The sequence below is a fragment of the Chionomys nivalis genome, chromosome 8, assembly GCF_950005125.1.
Source record: "Chionomys nivalis chromosome 8, mChiNiv1.1, whole genome shotgun sequence".
In the NCBI taxonomy this organism is placed as follows: Eukaryota; Metazoa; Chordata; class Mammalia; order Rodentia; family Cricetidae; genus Chionomys; species Chionomys nivalis.
In genome coordinates, this window is record NC_080093.1 from 29068949 (window position 1) to 29086794 (window position 17846).

The 17846-nt window shown below is 44.0% G+C and overlaps 2 protein-coding genes across 6 annotated transcripts in view; one reads left to right on the forward strand and one right to left on the reverse strand.

The window, feature by feature from the left end:
• The window catches only part of Kiaa2026 (KIAA2026 ortholog), a 77219-nt gene extending 71592 nt beyond the window's left edge, over positions 1-5627 (forward strand). For 4 of the 5 annotated variants that reach the window (XM_057777862.1, XM_057777863.1, XM_057777864.1 and 1 more), the window contains one exon: positions 364-5627. In XM_057777862.1, the coding sequence (XP_057633845.1) occupies positions 364-3992 (3629 nt within the window). In that variant the 3' untranslated portion in view covers positions 3993-5627. The remainder of the gene's footprint in view (positions 1-363) is intronic. The other variant, XM_057777866.1, reaches the window with a different exon arrangement.
• A 2086-nt stretch (positions 5628-7713) lies between these two features.
• On the reverse strand, positions 7714-17497 carry Mlana (melan-A). The gene is made up of 4 exons (XM_057779517.1): positions 17427-17497; positions 12669-12765; positions 9323-9430; positions 7714-7827 (listed from the first exon to the last, which is right to left on the reverse strand). Exons 1-4 carry the CDS (start codon positions 17495-17497, stop codon positions 7759-7761), a joined length of 345 nt encoding a protein of 114 aa, XP_057635500.1. The 3' UTR covers positions 7714-7758.
• Between the last annotated feature and the right edge of the window lie 349 nt (positions 17498-17846).

Below are 17846 nucleotides of genomic sequence, written 5' to 3' on the forward strand. Positions count from 1 at the left end.
CAGAATTATAACCATTTCTCTATGATATAAGGGTTTCCCTATCTAGAGAAAGAAAACTAGCCAGATTAAATTGAGTATCTTTTTAAAAGCTGTGAGTTTTTCCTTAATGCTTATGCATTGGCAGCAGTATTAGTCCAAAATTAATCTCAGTAATAGGTTGCTCTTAACCTATTGTAATTGGGATATAGGAAGTCAGCATGTTTAAGGTCACTGTTAACTTCTTTGGTAGTGCTGAAGTTTTGGAATGACTGGACCATAAACTTTTTAAATTGCCTGCTCAAAAATTGACTATAATTTTTTTTAATTGGTGTTACTCAGTCACTTGTTTGCTATAAACAAAATGCTTGTTTTTATAATTTTCAGATGATATGAAATTATCAGAAATAGGCTTTCCTTTGGCCAGAAGCAAGTTGTTGAAAAAAGAATTGTCATCTAAAGATGTAGTGAAGACACTGCCTAAAACACTTAAACGACAGTCTAAACAAAATAATTATCTGGACGATAGCACAAAAGAGCTTTCCCCAAGGAAGAGAGCAAAGCTAAGCACAAATGAGGCATCACTTGAGAACTTAGAAGTTGATATGCAGATTGACTGTTTGAATGAGTCAAAACATACAGAACTGCCATTTTCAGAGTCATTTGCCTCAAAGGAATCAGTACCAGTGTCTGCTCTCCAGAAAGGGACCAAACCTATTCAGGCCTTGCTTGCAAAGAATATTGGGAACAAAGTGACCTTAACAAATCAACTGCCCCCTTCCACAGGTGGAAGTGTTCCTGCTGTGGAAAAGCCAGCTCTATCTCCTGCAGAAACAAGCCCCCTAAAGCCAGCATTGACTTGCCTCGCCAGTACAAAAGGACCTTTGCAGATGGTATACAAAATGCCCTGTGGTCAGTGGTTGCCAGTAGACCTTCACAATAGTTCTGTCAAGATTCAAATGCAGCCTGTGCTGGATTCTAAAACAGGAGAAAAGATCTTGCAGCAAGTTCTTATTCTGCCTAAGAATTTTGTGATTCAGCACAAAGAAGGAAAAGCAATTCCAAAAGAGCTAGCAGCCCCTCAGCAGAAAGGTGCCGAGCACTGTTCATCTTGCCCACAGACGACAAATGTGACCTGTTCTTTAGTGTCTGTTCCTATCACCTCAGTAGGGACAATATCTACCCAACTGCCTAATAAAGTTTTCAGTAAGACAATTACACCTTCATCAAATGTGAGTGCTAGATCACAGCCTTTGTCACCTGTAAGCTCTGTAAGTAATGCATTAGCATCACCAGTTCAGACTAGCCAAAGTGAAGCAGGAAAAGTCAAGAGTACAGTTTCATCAGCCCCATTCCCCCAGCCTCTTACTTCCCCCACCATTTCCTCAACAGTTCAGCCTCTCCTACCAGCAACAACACTAGATGAATCTACAGATTCTGGCAGTTCCCTCACCTGTTTTTCACAGCAAACTGTTGATTCTTCTGAAGCAAAGCAAGAACTAAAAACTGTATGTATAAGAGATTCACAGTCAATTCTTGTTAGGACTCGAGGTGGGAACACTGGAGTTGTAAAAGTACAAACTAATCCAGAACAAAATTCACCCAACAGTTTATCTTCAAGTTCTGTTTTCTCCTTTGCACCTCAACTTCAGGCATTTCTGGTGCCAAAATCAACATCATCCCCTGCTTTTTCACAAGTAGCTGGAATGACTACTACATCTAACCTCCCATCTTTCAGCCAAACGCCTACTTCTGTTTCTATTTCATGTGGCTTTCATCCATCTGTAGGGAAAAACCTCAAACCTATGTTAAACCAACCCTCCAACAGTGGCTATGTGGGCCCTGTGGTAGAAAAAACCTCATACGTGTCCTCTTCACCCTTGAAGCCCTCTGTTTCTTCCAGCTCGCCGCTACCATCAACAACAAATAATTCAGTTAGTGTAATTAGCATATCAACAGGAAATTTTGGACAAACCAATACAAATATTATTCATACATCAACTAAACCACAACAAGTAGATTATATACCAAAAACCTACCCAGTTACAAGATCAGAAGCAGCAGCAGCAATAAACGGAGATGTGCTCGGTGAGACTCCTGTTCAAAAACTTATGCTGGTATCAGCTCCACCTGTTCTTCCTTGTAGCAGTGGACCCTTAGTTAATATGGCACCAGCACCAACATCTACAAGTGTTTCTACCCAGAAAGTAGTTTTTATTAATGCTCCAGTTCCTAGTGGCCCTTCAACTTCAACAACTATTGTTGCAGAATCATTAAAACAGACACTTCCTCCTTCCTTGAATAAAACATATGTTAAGACTTCAGAACAACCCCAAATAGTACTGATTCCATCTACAGTGGGAGCACCAATAAAGATAAATCCTTCACCAACTGTGTCTCAGATTAAAGATGTAAAAATTGGGCTAAACATAGGCCAAGCAATTATAAACCCTCCAGGAAATCTGCCAGCTATATCATCAGTTAATATATTGCAAAATGTAATGGCAAAAGGAGAAGACAAAAGTAGTAAGGGCTGTGTTTCGCCCTTGTCAGCAAGTGGTAACTCAGTCCCAGCAAGCTCAAATATTGTGAGTCAAAATCTTCCTCCTGTTAATGAGTCAGTGGTTTCTTCAGCAAGAGCGGCAAACATGTTTTCAGGAACAGGAACAAATGTACCTTTGAACTCCCTTTCAGTGACCTCATCCTCTGCTTCAGCTGGAACACGACCTCCTGTTTTAGTCAGTGGGAACGATACCTCTTCAAGGATTATGCCTGTTTTGTCAAATAGACTTTGCACGTCAAATCTGGGAAACACTGTGGCTATATCAACTGTAAAAACAGGACACCTTGCATCATCTGTTCTCATTTCAACTACACAACCAACAGTGTCTTCTAAATGTTTGACATCAGCTTTGCAAATCCCTGTTACTGTTGCCCTGCCCACACCTGTGACTACATCTCCAAAAGTAATCAACACAGTTCCACATTCAGCAACAGTACCAGGAGCCACACGCCCTGTATCTCTTTCCAAAAGACAGTCTCAGACTTCTCTCCAGTTTCATTCACCAGGGACTTCAGCTACAGTGCCAACAAGTGCAAACACAAATAAACCTCAAGCTGAAATATCATCCCTCTCACCAAGTCCAGGTAAAATAACCAATACTTCCAATGTTACATCTATACCAAACCAGCATATATCCCCTTCATTAGTAAAAACAACTCCCGGTAACAGTTCTACTACAGGCGGCTCTGCCATTCACACTTGTACAGCACCATTAAATATAACTAGTCTGGCAGGTGTTCCATTCAATGAACCTTGTATTCATCAAAAAATAGTTATCAACACCAGTACACCTTTGGCACCAGGTACTCAAATCATGATGAACGGAGCCCGGTTTATTGTTCCACCGCAAGGTCTTGGAGCTGGTAGCCATGTCCTCCTTATCTCTACTAATCCAAAATATGGACCTCCCTTAGTTCTTAACAGTGCCCAAAGCATACCGGCTACACCTGTTGATAATCCTGTCCAGAAGATCATACAGACATCAAATAATTCTTTAAGTGGGCAGCCTTTAAAGCATTCTGTAAGAAACTCTACAAAGATTGTAAACTGTCTTGGAAGTCCAAGCTCTCTCTCTACAGTACATTCAACACCACAAATCATAAATACACCTGCTAAAGTTTATGTTCCACCTGTACCAACGGTGCCATTGACTTCAGTAATTAAGTCCCCTCCAGCTACTCTTCTGGGTAAGACATCTTTGATTTCTGCCATTTCCTCCAATAATCCTCCACTGCCAAGTAGCACATCGGTATTTCATTTGGATACCTCTGTCAAAAAGTTACTGGTTAGCCCAGAAGGAGCCATTTTAAATACCATAAATACTCCAGCATCTAAGGTATCTTCATTGTCTTCATCTCTTTCTCAAGTTGTATCTGTTGGTCAAAATCCTGCCTCTGTCTTCCCTGCTTTTCAATCATCTGGTTCAGAGAAGCCTGACACAGCTGCATCTTGAATTTAGACTAAATGAGCCAGTTTTTAAAAAATGGGGCATTGTTGTAACTTCCATAGAAATTTTAACTTTATTATACTGTTGGAAACATACTGTTTATTATTGTGTGTATGTTACAAGTTTGTGTGTGTGTGTGTGTTAATGTATCTTCATTAGCTTGCACAAGACTTTGTTTTCTTGGGGAGGACAAAGTATACCATTTCACTTGTTGGTGTAAGGATATTTTCCAAGGTTCTTTGTTGAAAATTTTCATCAAGATTTGGCTGTCTATATAACATAAATTGGACAAAGTTAAGTTTGACTGGTTTAAGTAAGCTAGCCTTTTCATAATTATATTGATGTTTCTTCTTAAATTTGGATGGTTGTGGTGTATCTACAGTATAGTATTCTGTGTCATTAGTGACATTTTTTTGTTTCTGTAAAAAAATATATATATATATATTTATGCATTAAGAAGATGCAGTCCATGGTGTAAAATTGTACATATTCCTTAAATCCCTAATAATCTGTACTAAATATATGTACAAAGAACAATACTGTCTTTATTTATGTTTTGTTTACATAATGTATAGTTTTTTAAGTATTTTAGTAATTTTGGACCAGTGAACTGTTAGCAACAATGCAGAAGAATCTGCATATAATAAACTGAGTTGCTGTATTTGTTTGAATGCCATTTTTAAAATGTGTTCTTGTCCATTGAGAAAAAAAATGATATTAATGAGAACAGTCCTTTAAAAATGTGTTGAAATTGGGAAGTGTATCGAAACAGTAGCACTCACACAGACTTTACACTTGACAGAGTTTCCTTTCATGTATCTCATTTGATTTGCGCAGTAGTCTTGGGAGCCAAGTGGCATGTCCAGACTTCCTGGTTCATGGGGAGTAGAGCCAGGACATGAATCAGATACTTCACATTCTTTCACCATAGTTCTACTTTACTTTTATTTAGAGGTTTTCATTCAAAATTTTGTGGTTCCAAACATTAAAAAATAAATAAAAAGTTGGGCTACCACCAAATTCTATATCGATCAAAACAAATATGTGATATTGTTGTTTTTCAGATAAGAATATTTGGTTTATGTCTATACATCCAAAACATGTTTCTTAAAACTTTTTTTAAGGTTTCTTTATGCCCTAAACAGGCCTGGAACTTTCCATATAGCCCAGACTGACCTTGCCTCAGCCCCCTGAGTATACCAGGATTGTAGACATGTATGTACTGCCATGCCTGGCAAAACTTATTTTTTAATAACCTGGGTTCGTAAGAGGTTGCAAAGTAATGCAGAGTGATAGTGTCACCCTTCACCATCCTTCTCCACATTTCTGTTTAAATTGAAGTCTTAGTTCATTGTTACTTCCAAAATTATATTTAAGAACATGAATTTCTTTGTCATTTGAAATTAAAAGTGAGCAAGGATAGTGCCCTTTTTTTACTCAGATTATAGAGCCGCTGCTTAAGGTCTAGTATGAAACAAATTTTGTTCTCAGTTGATTTGACTCAGGGCTTGACTTTGTAGTGCTTGAGAATGTGCCTCATTGTAAATAAAAGGTAGCTTTGTATTTACTGGAGCTTTATTTTTTATTATCTTATTGAGATACACTTAGATATACACATTCAACTTTAAACATTAAGCCTCATCACAGCATTCTAGTCTAAAGTTTAGACTGTTAGGAAGAGTAGGCATAGACCTATGAGGCGGGTCAGTGGGTAAGGATGCTTGCCACCAAACCAAAGGGCCTGAGTTAAGTTCTTGTGTCCTACATGATCAAAAGAAAGAAAGAACAGGCTTGAGCAAGTTGTTCACTGATCTCTACACATACACACAAAATAAATACTATTTAAGATATTTTTCAAGCTGGGCGGTGGTGGCGCACGCCTTTAATCCCAGCCCTCGGGAGGCAGAGGCAGGCGGATCTCTGTGAGTTCGAGGCCAGCCTGGTCTACAAGAGCTAGTTCCAGGACAGGCACCAAAGCTACAGAGAAACCCTGTCTCGAAAAACCAAAAAAAAAAAAAAAAAAAACCAAACATATTTTTCATTATTACAAAAAGAGAAGAACTGGAGAGATGGTTTGGTTTAGTGTTTGAGAGCACTTGCTGCTCTTCCAGAGTACTTGGGTGCCATTCTACTTCCCTTACCTGAATTCTCAACACCTGCCTGTAACTCTAGCTCCAGGGAACCCCATACCCTTCTCTGGCCTCCATAGAACCCACACAACATATACACCCACATATGTAAGAAAAGAAAATGAGGAGACCTAAAGGTTTCCATTCAAATTATATCAAAATGTTATTGAGGTGGAAAGGATAGCGAGTGTTCCTAAAATGTTGTTCAGATTTCTCAAACAATTGTTTTATACTGATGACTAACTCAATGGTAGAGTGTTTGCCTAATTTGTACAAGGTCATAGGTCCCATCCCTAGCATCCAGGAGGGGGGCAGAAAAGAAATTATTCAGTGTGAAAGGGAAAATAGAATTGTTTTTGTCAGTGTAGGTTAGGCTAGCCCCAAACCCTTGATCTTACTACCTCAATGCAGACATACACCACTTCTCTCTCTGTCGCGAAATGCATATTCATGCTCTAAGACTGCCTTTACTTTACCAGTGTGTCTCTGCTCTACTTGATCACCTACTCCTCCCCTTCCCCATTTCCCTATCAGTATTTAAAAAAAAAAACAAAAAAACAAACAAACAAAAAAAACTTGGTTTTCAAGAGATGTCATGTGGGTGCTGCTTAAAATGCATTGTAGGGGGCTGGAGAGAGATGGCTCGGTGGTTAAGAGCACTTGAGGACCCGGTTCAATTCCAAGCACCTACATGACATCTCATAACTGCCTATCACCCCAGTTCCAGAACTCTGACACCCTCACACAGGCAAATCGCCAATGCATAGAACATAAAACTTTCTGCTTCTTTTTTTCTTTCTTTTTCAAGACAGTGCTTCCGTGTGTAACAGTCCTGGCTGTCCTGGAACTCACTCTAGACCAGACTAGTCTCCAACTCACAGAGCTCTGCCTGCCTCTGCCCCCCGAGTGCTGGGATTAAAAGGTGTGCATCACTGCCTGGCAAAACTTCTTTTTAAATGTATCATATTACACATGGATAGGACTTATTCAATGAATGTGTTTATATACCCAATTTATAAAACAAAGTAACCTAAAACTTCACCTACTGTCTCAAAAGAATTCTCTAAACTCTCATGGAACCTAGTTCACTGATGCCTCTGGCATAGCTTCAGTCCCATGAAGCTCACTACTAAATCCCTAGAGTGAGAGGAGTCTCCTGTATGTGCCTACAGCTTCCAGGGTGAGTTTCTTTATTTCCTTTTTTCTCTTAAATTTTATTTTATTCTATTTTAAGAGGGGTGAGGTTGCAAGGGCAGAGGGAGGAAACAAAGGGATGGGAAGTGAATGGTCAAGATGAATGATGTGAAAGACCCAAAGAATAAAAAGAAAGTTAGAAAAAGTATTTTCTTCACAATTCAGATGCTCACAGATTATCCATGGAGTTTACCCCTCAAAATGACGACGATGATTTAATAGCATTTCTTCTGGGACAGATGCATTAAAGTGTTTATTAAAACTTTTCCCAGGGTCCTATTTCTTGTGAATCCTCACTATCCTCTGGTTGCCCTAACAAGAACTTAGCACTGGCCTGTTAAGTGTAGAGATGCTCATTATATAGCCTTCTGAAAAACACGGGCGTCTGCCGGCCTTAAAGCAAAAGCGTGAGAGAAACCATTTCTGCATTCCCAGCCCCTTTCTGGTGTTCAGGGTGAATATGGTGGTGGGCACTGGTCTGAAGAGAGCTTCTCATAGGCAGGTGGAGCGTTGGGAACCTGTGAGGATGAGGAAGGAAGAGCAGTGAGCTTGACAGCAGTGTACATGTTCTGGGAGGGGTGAGGCAACACAGCTTGCATCTCATTGATACCTTTGCTCTGGACCAAAGCATCTAAATGTTCATACATACGTTTTTGTCCAATGGAGTAATGGTTAGATCTCACAAATGCATATGTTGAAACAGTGGTGGAGGAAAAAACAAGAGGAGAGGCTTCCCAAAATCTAAATTATTTACTTTGTTTTGAGGGCAGCACCTGTGCCACAGCATACATGTGGATGTTAGGGAATAATTTTGGGAAATTGGTTCTCTCCTGTTACCACCTGGGTCCCAGGGATCAAACCCAAAGCTGTCAAGTTTGGCAGCAGGTCCCCATTGAAGAAACTCACCTGCCTGTGAATTCTCGAATCATGTGTGAGTCACTCAAATGCTGCCTCTTCACCCACAGAGTTCTCTATTAGGTGTGTCTAAAGGCATATTTAGGGCCGGGGGCAGGGGCAGCTCAGAGATAAACATCATCCAAAGACAACACCATGAAGGTTGGGGGAGACACATTTATCTACCAGCTGAGCACAAATGTGTCAGTTATCCAGTTAATGCTCAGTCATAAGAAATGTTGTCAAGTGGGAAATGAGGCATGGACAAGTCACTTGCCTTAGGTCACAAACAGTAAAGTCATGGAGCTAAGAATCAAACACAGTTACCTGACCCCAGAGTCAATGTCCATTACTTTACTGTGCTTAGTTTACAGAAGTGCATGCAAGTCACATGTAGAACTTAAATTCCTAATAACTTCACCTTTATAAAGCAGGTAAATTAGATAAAATACCTAACTAAATACAGTCATTTCAACATCAAACCCTCGGGTCAGTAGTAGCTCTATTCATGTATTCTGCCTCTGAAACATACATCATGAAACTACTTCTTTCAAACTACTATGCTTCAAGTGTTTAATAGATGTGGTGGCTCAGTTCTATAGGAAAAAACCCTCCTGTGGCTCTTAGATGCAGAGACTGTAAAATCTAAATGTAAGAATATAAAACTTAAGAAAATCTATTTCCCATTTTGTTTGCTTTTATTATAAAATATTTCAATAAAAATTACCATTTTGACCTTTATGGAGGAGAGGCAGTTGTGTGGATTAAATCTAGGTCCTTATGCATGCAAGGCGAGTGCTCTACCATTGAGTTATGATCCCAGCCCTAATTTTGACCATTATTGGCCAGTTAAGAGTTCAGTGATATTAAGTTGCTTTTGTTTGTTTGTTTTCAAGTCAGGGTTTCTCTGTGTAGCCCTGGCTGTCCTGGAACTCACTCTGTAGACCAGACTGGTCTTGAACCCACTGAGATCTGCCTGCCTCTGCCTCCCAAGTGCTGGGATTAAAGGCATGTGCCGCCACCACCTGACTTGTATTGCTTTTTCAATGGAAACTACTTTGTTCACTTGACCTGAAAGCAGCTAACATGAAAATGCCCAGATGCACAATCTCCACCTACCACAGGCTGCTGTTTTTTCTCTTGCAAAGACAGTCCGCTCTCCTGATGACCATCACTAGGGCATCTTTCCTTCAGGGTACTTTGCATACCAGCATAAAGTCTTTTGTCCTGAAATACAAAGTCATAAAAATGAATAGTTTAAAAAAATATAAGAACTGAGTCCATGAACGAAAAGATAAAAGAAACAACATTTTTAAAATGGGCTTTAAACTAGCTGCTGCCACTGACTTGCTGCGGCTCCTCACTCCCTTTACCTCTGTTGATTCCAGTTGTTAGCTCTGTAGTAGCAGGACAGTACAACCCACTTCTCAGAGTTGTGTTGGAACTAACTAAAGACTGCCAAGGAAGTGCCCAGCACCAGCTGTCCCTCACTGGAGGCTTTGAAGAGAAGTCCCGGGAAGACTGCATTTACAAAATGAACAGCTTGTGAAATTGTCCTTCAAAAAATAAGGACATGGGGCTAGAGAGATGACTTGGTGGTTAGGAGCATTTGCTTCTCTCTCAAAGGACCCAGGTTCCGTTCCCAGCACTGGTGTGATGGCTCACCATCATCTATCATACAAGTTCCAGGGGATTCTAAACCCCCTTCTGGCCTCTATGGGTACTGCATACATGTGGTGCTCTTTCATCCATGTAGGCAAACACTCATACACATCAAAATAGATGAGAGAGAGAGAGAGAGAGAGAGAGAGAGAGAGAGAGAGAGAGAGAGAGAAATGGGGCTAGAGAGATGACTGCAGTTAGAAGTATTTGCTATTCTTGTAAAGGGCCCATGTTCAATTCCCTGCACCTATGTTTAGTAGCTCACAACTGCCTGTAGCTCTGAGCCCAGGGAGACTGGCTTCTGACCTCTATGAACACAGGCTCTCTCATATACATGCCCACATGTAGACACATACATGTGTATAATTGAAGATGAAAATAAAAGATGAAGATGTGTATGTTAAAAAAAAAACAGTAAGCAGGGCTGGAGAGATGGCTCAGAGGTTAAGAGCATTGCCTGCTCTTCCAAAGGTCCTGAATTCAATTCCCAGGAACCACATGGTGGCTCACAACCATCTGTAATGGGGTCTGGTGCCCTCTTCTGGCCTAAAGGCATACACACAGAATATTGTATAGATAATAAATAAATAAATATTTTTTTTTTTAAAAAAAAAAGAAAACAGTAAGCATTTTTTTCTGTTGTGTTTTTGCCATGACAAGGTGTGGAGCAGAACCAGTGAGGTATGGAAGAGTTAGTGTCTAAGGCCCCCAGAAGTCAGTGGTGCACAATGAAGCCAAATCTTGATGCCCTGCATCCAAACAGTAAATAACCAACTGCAAGGTAGTGCCATCACTAGAGGGCTCTGCTTGATGGTGTGGCTCCCGATGTGCTTTGCCTCTGGTTTACACTCTGGACCCTCAGCTAAAAAGCAGTTGGGAAAGAGAGACACAGATGCCACCCAGTTTCCTGGAAAAGGAACATTTCAGCTGGGAGCCTGAAGACAGCCAGCGTTTAAAAAATGCGAGTATGACTGGGCAGTGGTGGCACATGCTTTTAATCCCAGCATGCAGGAGACAGAGGCAGGTGAATCTCTGTGAGTTCAAGGCCAGCCTGGTCTACAAAGTGAGTTCCAGGACAGCCGAGGCTGTTATACAGAGAAACCCTGTCTCAAGAGAAAGAAGGAGGGAGTTCGAGACCAGCCTGGTCTACAAGAGCTAGTTCCAGGATAGGCTCCAAAACCACAGAGAAACCCTATCTTGTAAAACAAAAAAAACAAAAAAAAAAAAAAAAAAAAAAAAGGGAGAGGAAAGCGAGTATGATTTGAGTATGTGGACTGAGGGCATGCACATGCCAGGGAGGCAGCCTGGGCTATGGGCTGGAAATTGGGGTTCATATGCCTTCTGGGGAGCTTGAGCTGTGCCTGGTACTGGTGGAGTTTTGTTAGGGTCTCCCTTCTTCCAGAGAGGATAGAGCGAAGGTTTTGAAAAGCAAAGTGCAGGTCAGACTTGCAGAGGGTTCACACTTCTGAAACTTTCCGTCCACTTTGCCGTATTTCACCCACCCGAGTTCAGTGCTTTGTTTTTTGAGTATGCTTTTGCTGTTTCTGTGACAAGACATTTTGATGATTCTATGACAATCTAACTTTGAAGTGATGTGTGTGAAAGTCTGATGGGGGATCGGGAGGGGTGCTTTATTGTTGTTTTCAACACCTTCTTCCTGGTAGCCTGTGGTGGCCCGAACTCTGCCCTCCTGGCTCAGCCTTCCTAAGTGCTGAAAACTACATGCAGGCACTACCATCCCTAGCTAGTGGCTTTAATTTTTTATTTTATTATTTATTTTATGTCTATGGGTGTCTTGCCAGAATGTATGCCTGTGTGCTGCCATGAGCATTCCTGGTTCCTGCAGAGGCCAGAAGAGCTTATCAGATCCCCTGAGACTGCAGTTACAGAGGGCTGTGAGCCAGCATGTGGGTGCTGGGAACCGAACCTGGGTCCTCTGGAAGAGCAGCCAGGGCACTCAGCCGCTGAGCCATCTCTCCCATATAGTGGCTTTCAGTACTAAAATACTTGTTTTTACTATGTAGCCCTTGGTTTCCCTTTGAGATCACACTTAAATCTTCCTACCTTTCTGTGCCTTGCCGGTCTCAAAACACCCAGACTTTGCTTGGGAACCTACACAAATATTCAGGTTTTTAAGGCCTCTTTTCTTTCTTTCTTTCTTTCTTTCTTTCTTTCTTTCTTTCTTTCTTTCTTTCTTTCTTTTCTTTCTTTCCTTTCTTTCTTTCTTTCCTTTCTTTCTTTCTTTCTTTTTGTTCCTCCCTCCCTGGTTTTCTTTTTTTATATACATTTTTTATTAATATTTATTGAGCTCTACATTTTTCTCTGCTCCCCTCCCTGCCTCTCCCCTTCCCCCTTCAACCTTCCCCCAAGGTCCCCATGCTCTCAGTTTACTCAGGAGATCTTGTTAAGGCCCCTTTCTAACATTAGCATTATGACAAGTTTGCCCTTGATCACTTCAGGACCAATGGACAGATAAATGAATGAAGGAAAAAAAACTCAGTAGCACACCCTGATGTTGCAGGGAGGTTGTTTTTCTCATGCTGGTGTGAGCAGCAGCAACAAACCCTTGGGGACCATGGTATGACAGAGTTAGAAGAACTTGGCATTTGGCAGGGAGCGAAGAGTGATTTCTACCCAGACTGACTGCTCCCGAGCCCCACATGGCGGAAGGAGAAAACCAACTCCAGAAAGTTGTCTTCTGCCTCCACCCCCGTACCATGGCATGTGCAGCATGCACACACATGTGAGGGCATCCTCAGAGATTCAGAAGAAGACTGGGGCCCGGCAGGGAACCCTGACTCACCGTCAATGTTCGGTATCCACTTCGTCTCCTATAGTACCAGCAGCCGATGAGCAGAGCAATGCCCAGGACCACAGTCAGGATGCCAATCCCTGCGGCCCTGGACCAAGAGATAGACACGTCCAACCTTGCTCAGAAACACTGGTCCAGACTGCAGTGAAACAACAAACCTTCTCCCTTTCCATGGTCCAGAAAAGCATCTTCTAGTCTCCAGATAGTTTGCTGTTTTCCACACAGGGCACCTGACCAGACCTCCAGCTCCAATATCTAAGGATAGGGCCTAGTTTAGGAGCTCTTAAGCATGGAGCACCCAAGTCCCAAGCATAAGGCGTGCCTTGGCACCTGACTGTTGTGTGGACAGAACGTTTACTGAAGAAGTAAATATTTTCTTCTCAACACAGCTCTTTTAGGCATTTTCCCCAACTCAATCCAGAAAAGGGAAGTAGAAATGAGCACTGGCTTTGAGCCAGTGTTGTAACTCTGCAGCAAGGAACCAATCATTATTGCCACTTCACAGAGGAAGAAATGAATTCAGAGGATCAGTGGGCTGCCACCCAGAGCTATCACCAGGCAGAGTCAGGGTGTGAGCCTGAGGCTATCCCTGCCCTAAACTGATGTGACCCTGTGACCCAAGGAGAAGAGTCTGAGCTGGCCCTAGTGCAGAGTTCCGCTGTCTCTTATTTGTGCATCAGGTCCTGAGCATCAGGGTGCTGTTGTGAGGCTCTTAGCCAACCGCTGTGTCCTGTGTCCGGAGTTCCCTGGGGAGCAGTACAGTTGCTGCAAAGGCCTAGCATGTGTGTTCCTGTATGAAACTGCCAGTCAGCTGCCATCTGCATGGTACTCGGTACGATCCGCACTGAGGGCCAGACACTGTCTGCAACTGTGAGCTTGCTAAGAAATGCTCTGCCAGGCTGGGTGATGCTTACAGAACCGAGTGGCTGCAGGGGTACGAGGGTGAATGAAGGAGGAAGTTTTGCCATTACCACCTACTTTCATCTCAAGGTTGTCAACTCTAGATGGGATGGAGAGACCTGGAAGATGTCTGTGTCAAAGGAAGCTCTGCCCTTGTGTAGGTCAACCCACGAGTAAAGTTAGCAACTGCATGACCCAAACACCCAAGTCCCAGGCACTGAGACCTCCTCTGAACACCGTTTTGTACCAGGCCCTGTGCTACTGCCCCGCCCCCATGTTTTATCTTCACAGCAATCTCTCTGAGCTAGGCGTAGTTTGTTTTTACAGCCGACATTAGGCTGCCAAAATGCTCCGGCTGCGCAGCCAGCACATGGTGGAATCAGCATAGTGATACTAGCCAGCCATCAAGAAAGCTCTAGGATTCAGGCCCAACCTAGGACCACTGTCAAGCACTTTCCTGGGGGGGGGGGGAACCATCTAAGGTGATGCTGTCACAAGGAGTGTTCAATGGCTGTCATGTCAGCAGGCAGCTGACACAATTTCCCAGCATGCGCGTGCTCTCGCTTCACCCTCTGCTCTTTCTAGGAGCGTCTCGACACAGACAGGGCTCTGTTCCAGCTCCTTACGCATGGTCACGTTGTCCTTAGACTATGCACACGAGTGACTGAAAGCATAAGACATCAAAGAACGCCAGACACGCCAGAGGAAGCCGCTGTCCAGCCTAGCAGGCTCCTCAGTCACCTGAAGTGCAATTCAAGTGCAGACCCTGGGGCACCACGCCTGGCCTAAAGTGACTTCTTTTGGAGGGGGCGCCTAGGAATCTGCATTTAGGCAAATTCCCAGTCGAGGGTGTAAGACCCCCGTCTACTGAGGCTTCCGAGAGAGCTAACAAGCAGCAGTAGCCCTTTCTGACTCGCTGTGGGAGTTTATTGCATATCATTCTTCCTCATTGTACCTCCGGCAGATTTCAGAGGAGGAGAAATATCCTCCGAGAATTACAGAGATATATCGCTTCAATACAGATTCCTCTGCTCCCTGTGTCCCCCTGTGCTCCCCTGTGTCCGACCCTCCCATTTAAACAGGCAGCCAGATGAGTGAGGTCCTGATATCGGTGGCCTTGTGCGGTGATTTTCTCGAGTTCTTCCCTGGTCTCTTTCACTACCCTGCACGAAATCGTGTTGCTTCAGGTACTCTGTGGTCATGTCCTTCAAGGACTGGGGTCCAAAGTGTTACTGCACTGTGCTGGAGCCTCTGGTGATGTCATGGACATGACAACATCCATATGTGCAGACTGAGCGGCTGTTTTGCTTCTGCGCTGGACCAGGGACCTTTCTGGGTTCTCGGAAAACACCATAGTGTTCTCCTGACCCTGCACAAACTCTTTGGCCAGATGCAAGAACGCACGAACCTTCAGTGAAGGGGACCTAACATGATGCTAATAAGCCACAGGGGCCCTGTGTAAACTGCTGTCCCCAACTCCAAACCCACCTTCTTATGTCCTGCTCTGGGATGCTGGCAGTGGACTCTGCAGACCCTAATTCTGCTTTGCCCGTGGCCCCTGCTGAGTTTCCCAGAAACGGAAGCGGAAGCGTCCTGGTGACAGTTTGATTCCTGCTTTGTTCGGCATCCCCTGTAGCCGCTCTTCACACTGCTGGTCAGTTCAGTTGCCCCCTCTCTCCCTGCCACTCTCAGAACCGGCCTCTCCATGCCCCCACCAGCTAACCAGTGCCCCACTGGCCAGAGGCCTGAGCACACAGGAAGCAGTCAACAGAAATCCCCTTCAGTCTTTTGGGCCCCTTTCTAAGGGGTTGCTCTCCTCCATTTTAGGTTCCAGTGACCCCTGCCTTCCTAGTTGTCCCCTCAGCCCCAGGGACAGAAGCAACATCCTGCAGTGTCTGCTGCCCCTTGTTACTTCCGTGCCTTTGTCTCCTCAAGGCTCCACCTGCTTAACCAGGTCCTCATACTGAAGGTGACTTAATGGTGTCCATCTTCCTTCCTAGACCTGGAGAGTAATTTTGCATTGGCTGTGGGTGTGGCTCTTAGCTTCACCAGTTGGAACTGATGGTGAAGGACCATAAAGGACAATTCAGCTGTCAGCCCACTGAGCTGACAATGCCTGCCTCCGGCTTCCGGCTTGGCAGTGAGAGATGCTGATCTCTGGCCTCTCTTCTATTTGAATAGGACTGTGCAAATACTTGCTTTTGTTAGCCCACTGGCTTAGTGCTTCATGGACAAACAGAGCTGCGCTTAAATCCCAACATCACCACATCCTGTCGCGTATCTCCTGGTCTCCTGGTTTCTCTGCGCTTTTTCCCACATACAACACGGTGGGCAGACATGAGTGTCGTGGTGTGTGGGGAAGACATGGGTGTCGTGGTGTGGGGCACACAGCGGGCAGACGTGGGTGCCGTGGTGTAGGGCATGGAGGCTGAGTGCCAGTGGAACAGTGGCCCCAGCCCCCCAGCCCTCCAGCCTCCCAGTTCCCCAGCCCCCAGCCTTCCCTTGGTTCCCGAGTTTCTGTTGGGGAAACCCTAAGCTGAGGGCACACTATCTTCACTTATTAGATAGGAGCAATGTCCAGGTACAACAAGAAGGAAGGGAACTTGTGGGCTAGGATGCCTGGACTACCAAATGAGAGAAAATAAAATTCTAGTCTAAGAAGAATATAGTTTAAGTGGAGTTACCCTAAAGATGACAAAACGATACCACGTCCAATCTACCTCCCCACCTAAGCAGTATCTTTATCTTACTGAGGCAGTTTTCTGGAATTTATCACTTCCCCTACCTCTGCACTGGCTATGCTGAGGTGTGGAAAATGCTCCCAGCTAGACTCCGTGGATGGAGTCTGTTCCTCATTTGCTTGTTTGACTCTGTGTGATTTATGTAAGCGTTTCCAGAAACTCTTCCTACAAGGGGAACAGATCTGCTGGGGTTCTGAACAGATGGCTTAAAGATGGTCTAAATCAGTGGTTTCCTACGTGTGGGTCATCACCACCCCCCATTAAAAGACTCACGAGGATCAAATATCAATATTCTGCAAATCAGATATTTATATTGTGATCCATAACAGTAGTTATGAATTAGCAGGGAAATAATTCTATGGTTGGGGGTCACCACAACATGAGGAACCGCGGCATTAGGAAGGGTGAGAACTGCTGGTCTCATCAATGCCTGGCTGGACTCCCGGCTCAGGTTCCCCTCCTGCCACACCCTTCGCATTCCTAGCACCTGCAGAGTGGGTCCTGGGTTCCCCTGAGAGCACTTACAGATCCTGGAGTTGCTTCCTGCCCAACTTTCCCAGTGGACTCTGGACTTTTTCAGAGATATAGAACAGTATCTCCGAACCATGTACTGAGTTCTTAGAAGTCATGATCGCATAAATACTTATTATTAATTAACTCAGAAGTCCAAACATCTTTCTGTCGAACGGCACCATGGTGCAAAAGTCATGGCCACCATCTCCAGTCTGGACTCTGCATGCAGGCTGACACCCACACACATGCCCCTACTGGCTGGTTGTTTAGCATCTTAACGCTATTCTGTCTGCCGAGTTCCCACCGGAGTCCTGAGAGGAGTTGATGGGATTGGCCTGAGGAAGGAGATGGCTGGGTCCTGGATAGATGTTTCCCAACTTTGGAACCAACAACCAAGGCCCAAGGATACAGACAAAAATAGCAATATTTAACTTTTCTCACTTCCATCTCCCAACCATTTGAGGTGTGAGTGAGACCATTATAGGGCCACCAGGTCTGCCCTGGTGGCAGTGGTTGGCATGTGTGGGTGGAAGTCAACAGGCTTTGTCTGCAAATGGCGAACTGGAAAGCCCAGAAAGTCTGCTTATTAACTTACTCTTCAGCAGTGACATAAGAGTGGCCGTGCCCCTTCTTGGGGTAACTGAAGTGATCCTCTTCTCGTGGCATTGTGTGAACTCGGAGGACACCTAAAGGAAGGTCACATCGGCATTGTTTAGTGTATCCAAAACACCCTCACGCATCTCACAGAGACTGTCCCCAGGATGGGTGTCAGCTAACACATCCTCTCGGTCCTGCCTGTCGGGATTCGTACCTCCTCTCATCAATTCCAAGAGCTTTGGAAATAGCTTAGGTTTCTGACGCCTTTTAATTACAGGAGAATTAAGTTCTATCCAAGAAGAAACTGCAAATGAAACATAGCATGCGAACTCTAAGCTACCATGGGGGATCGTGTCTCCCCAGCCTTCAGTTTGAATCTGTGATAAAATCAGAAAGGTTTCTGTTCCTGCTTTCTCTG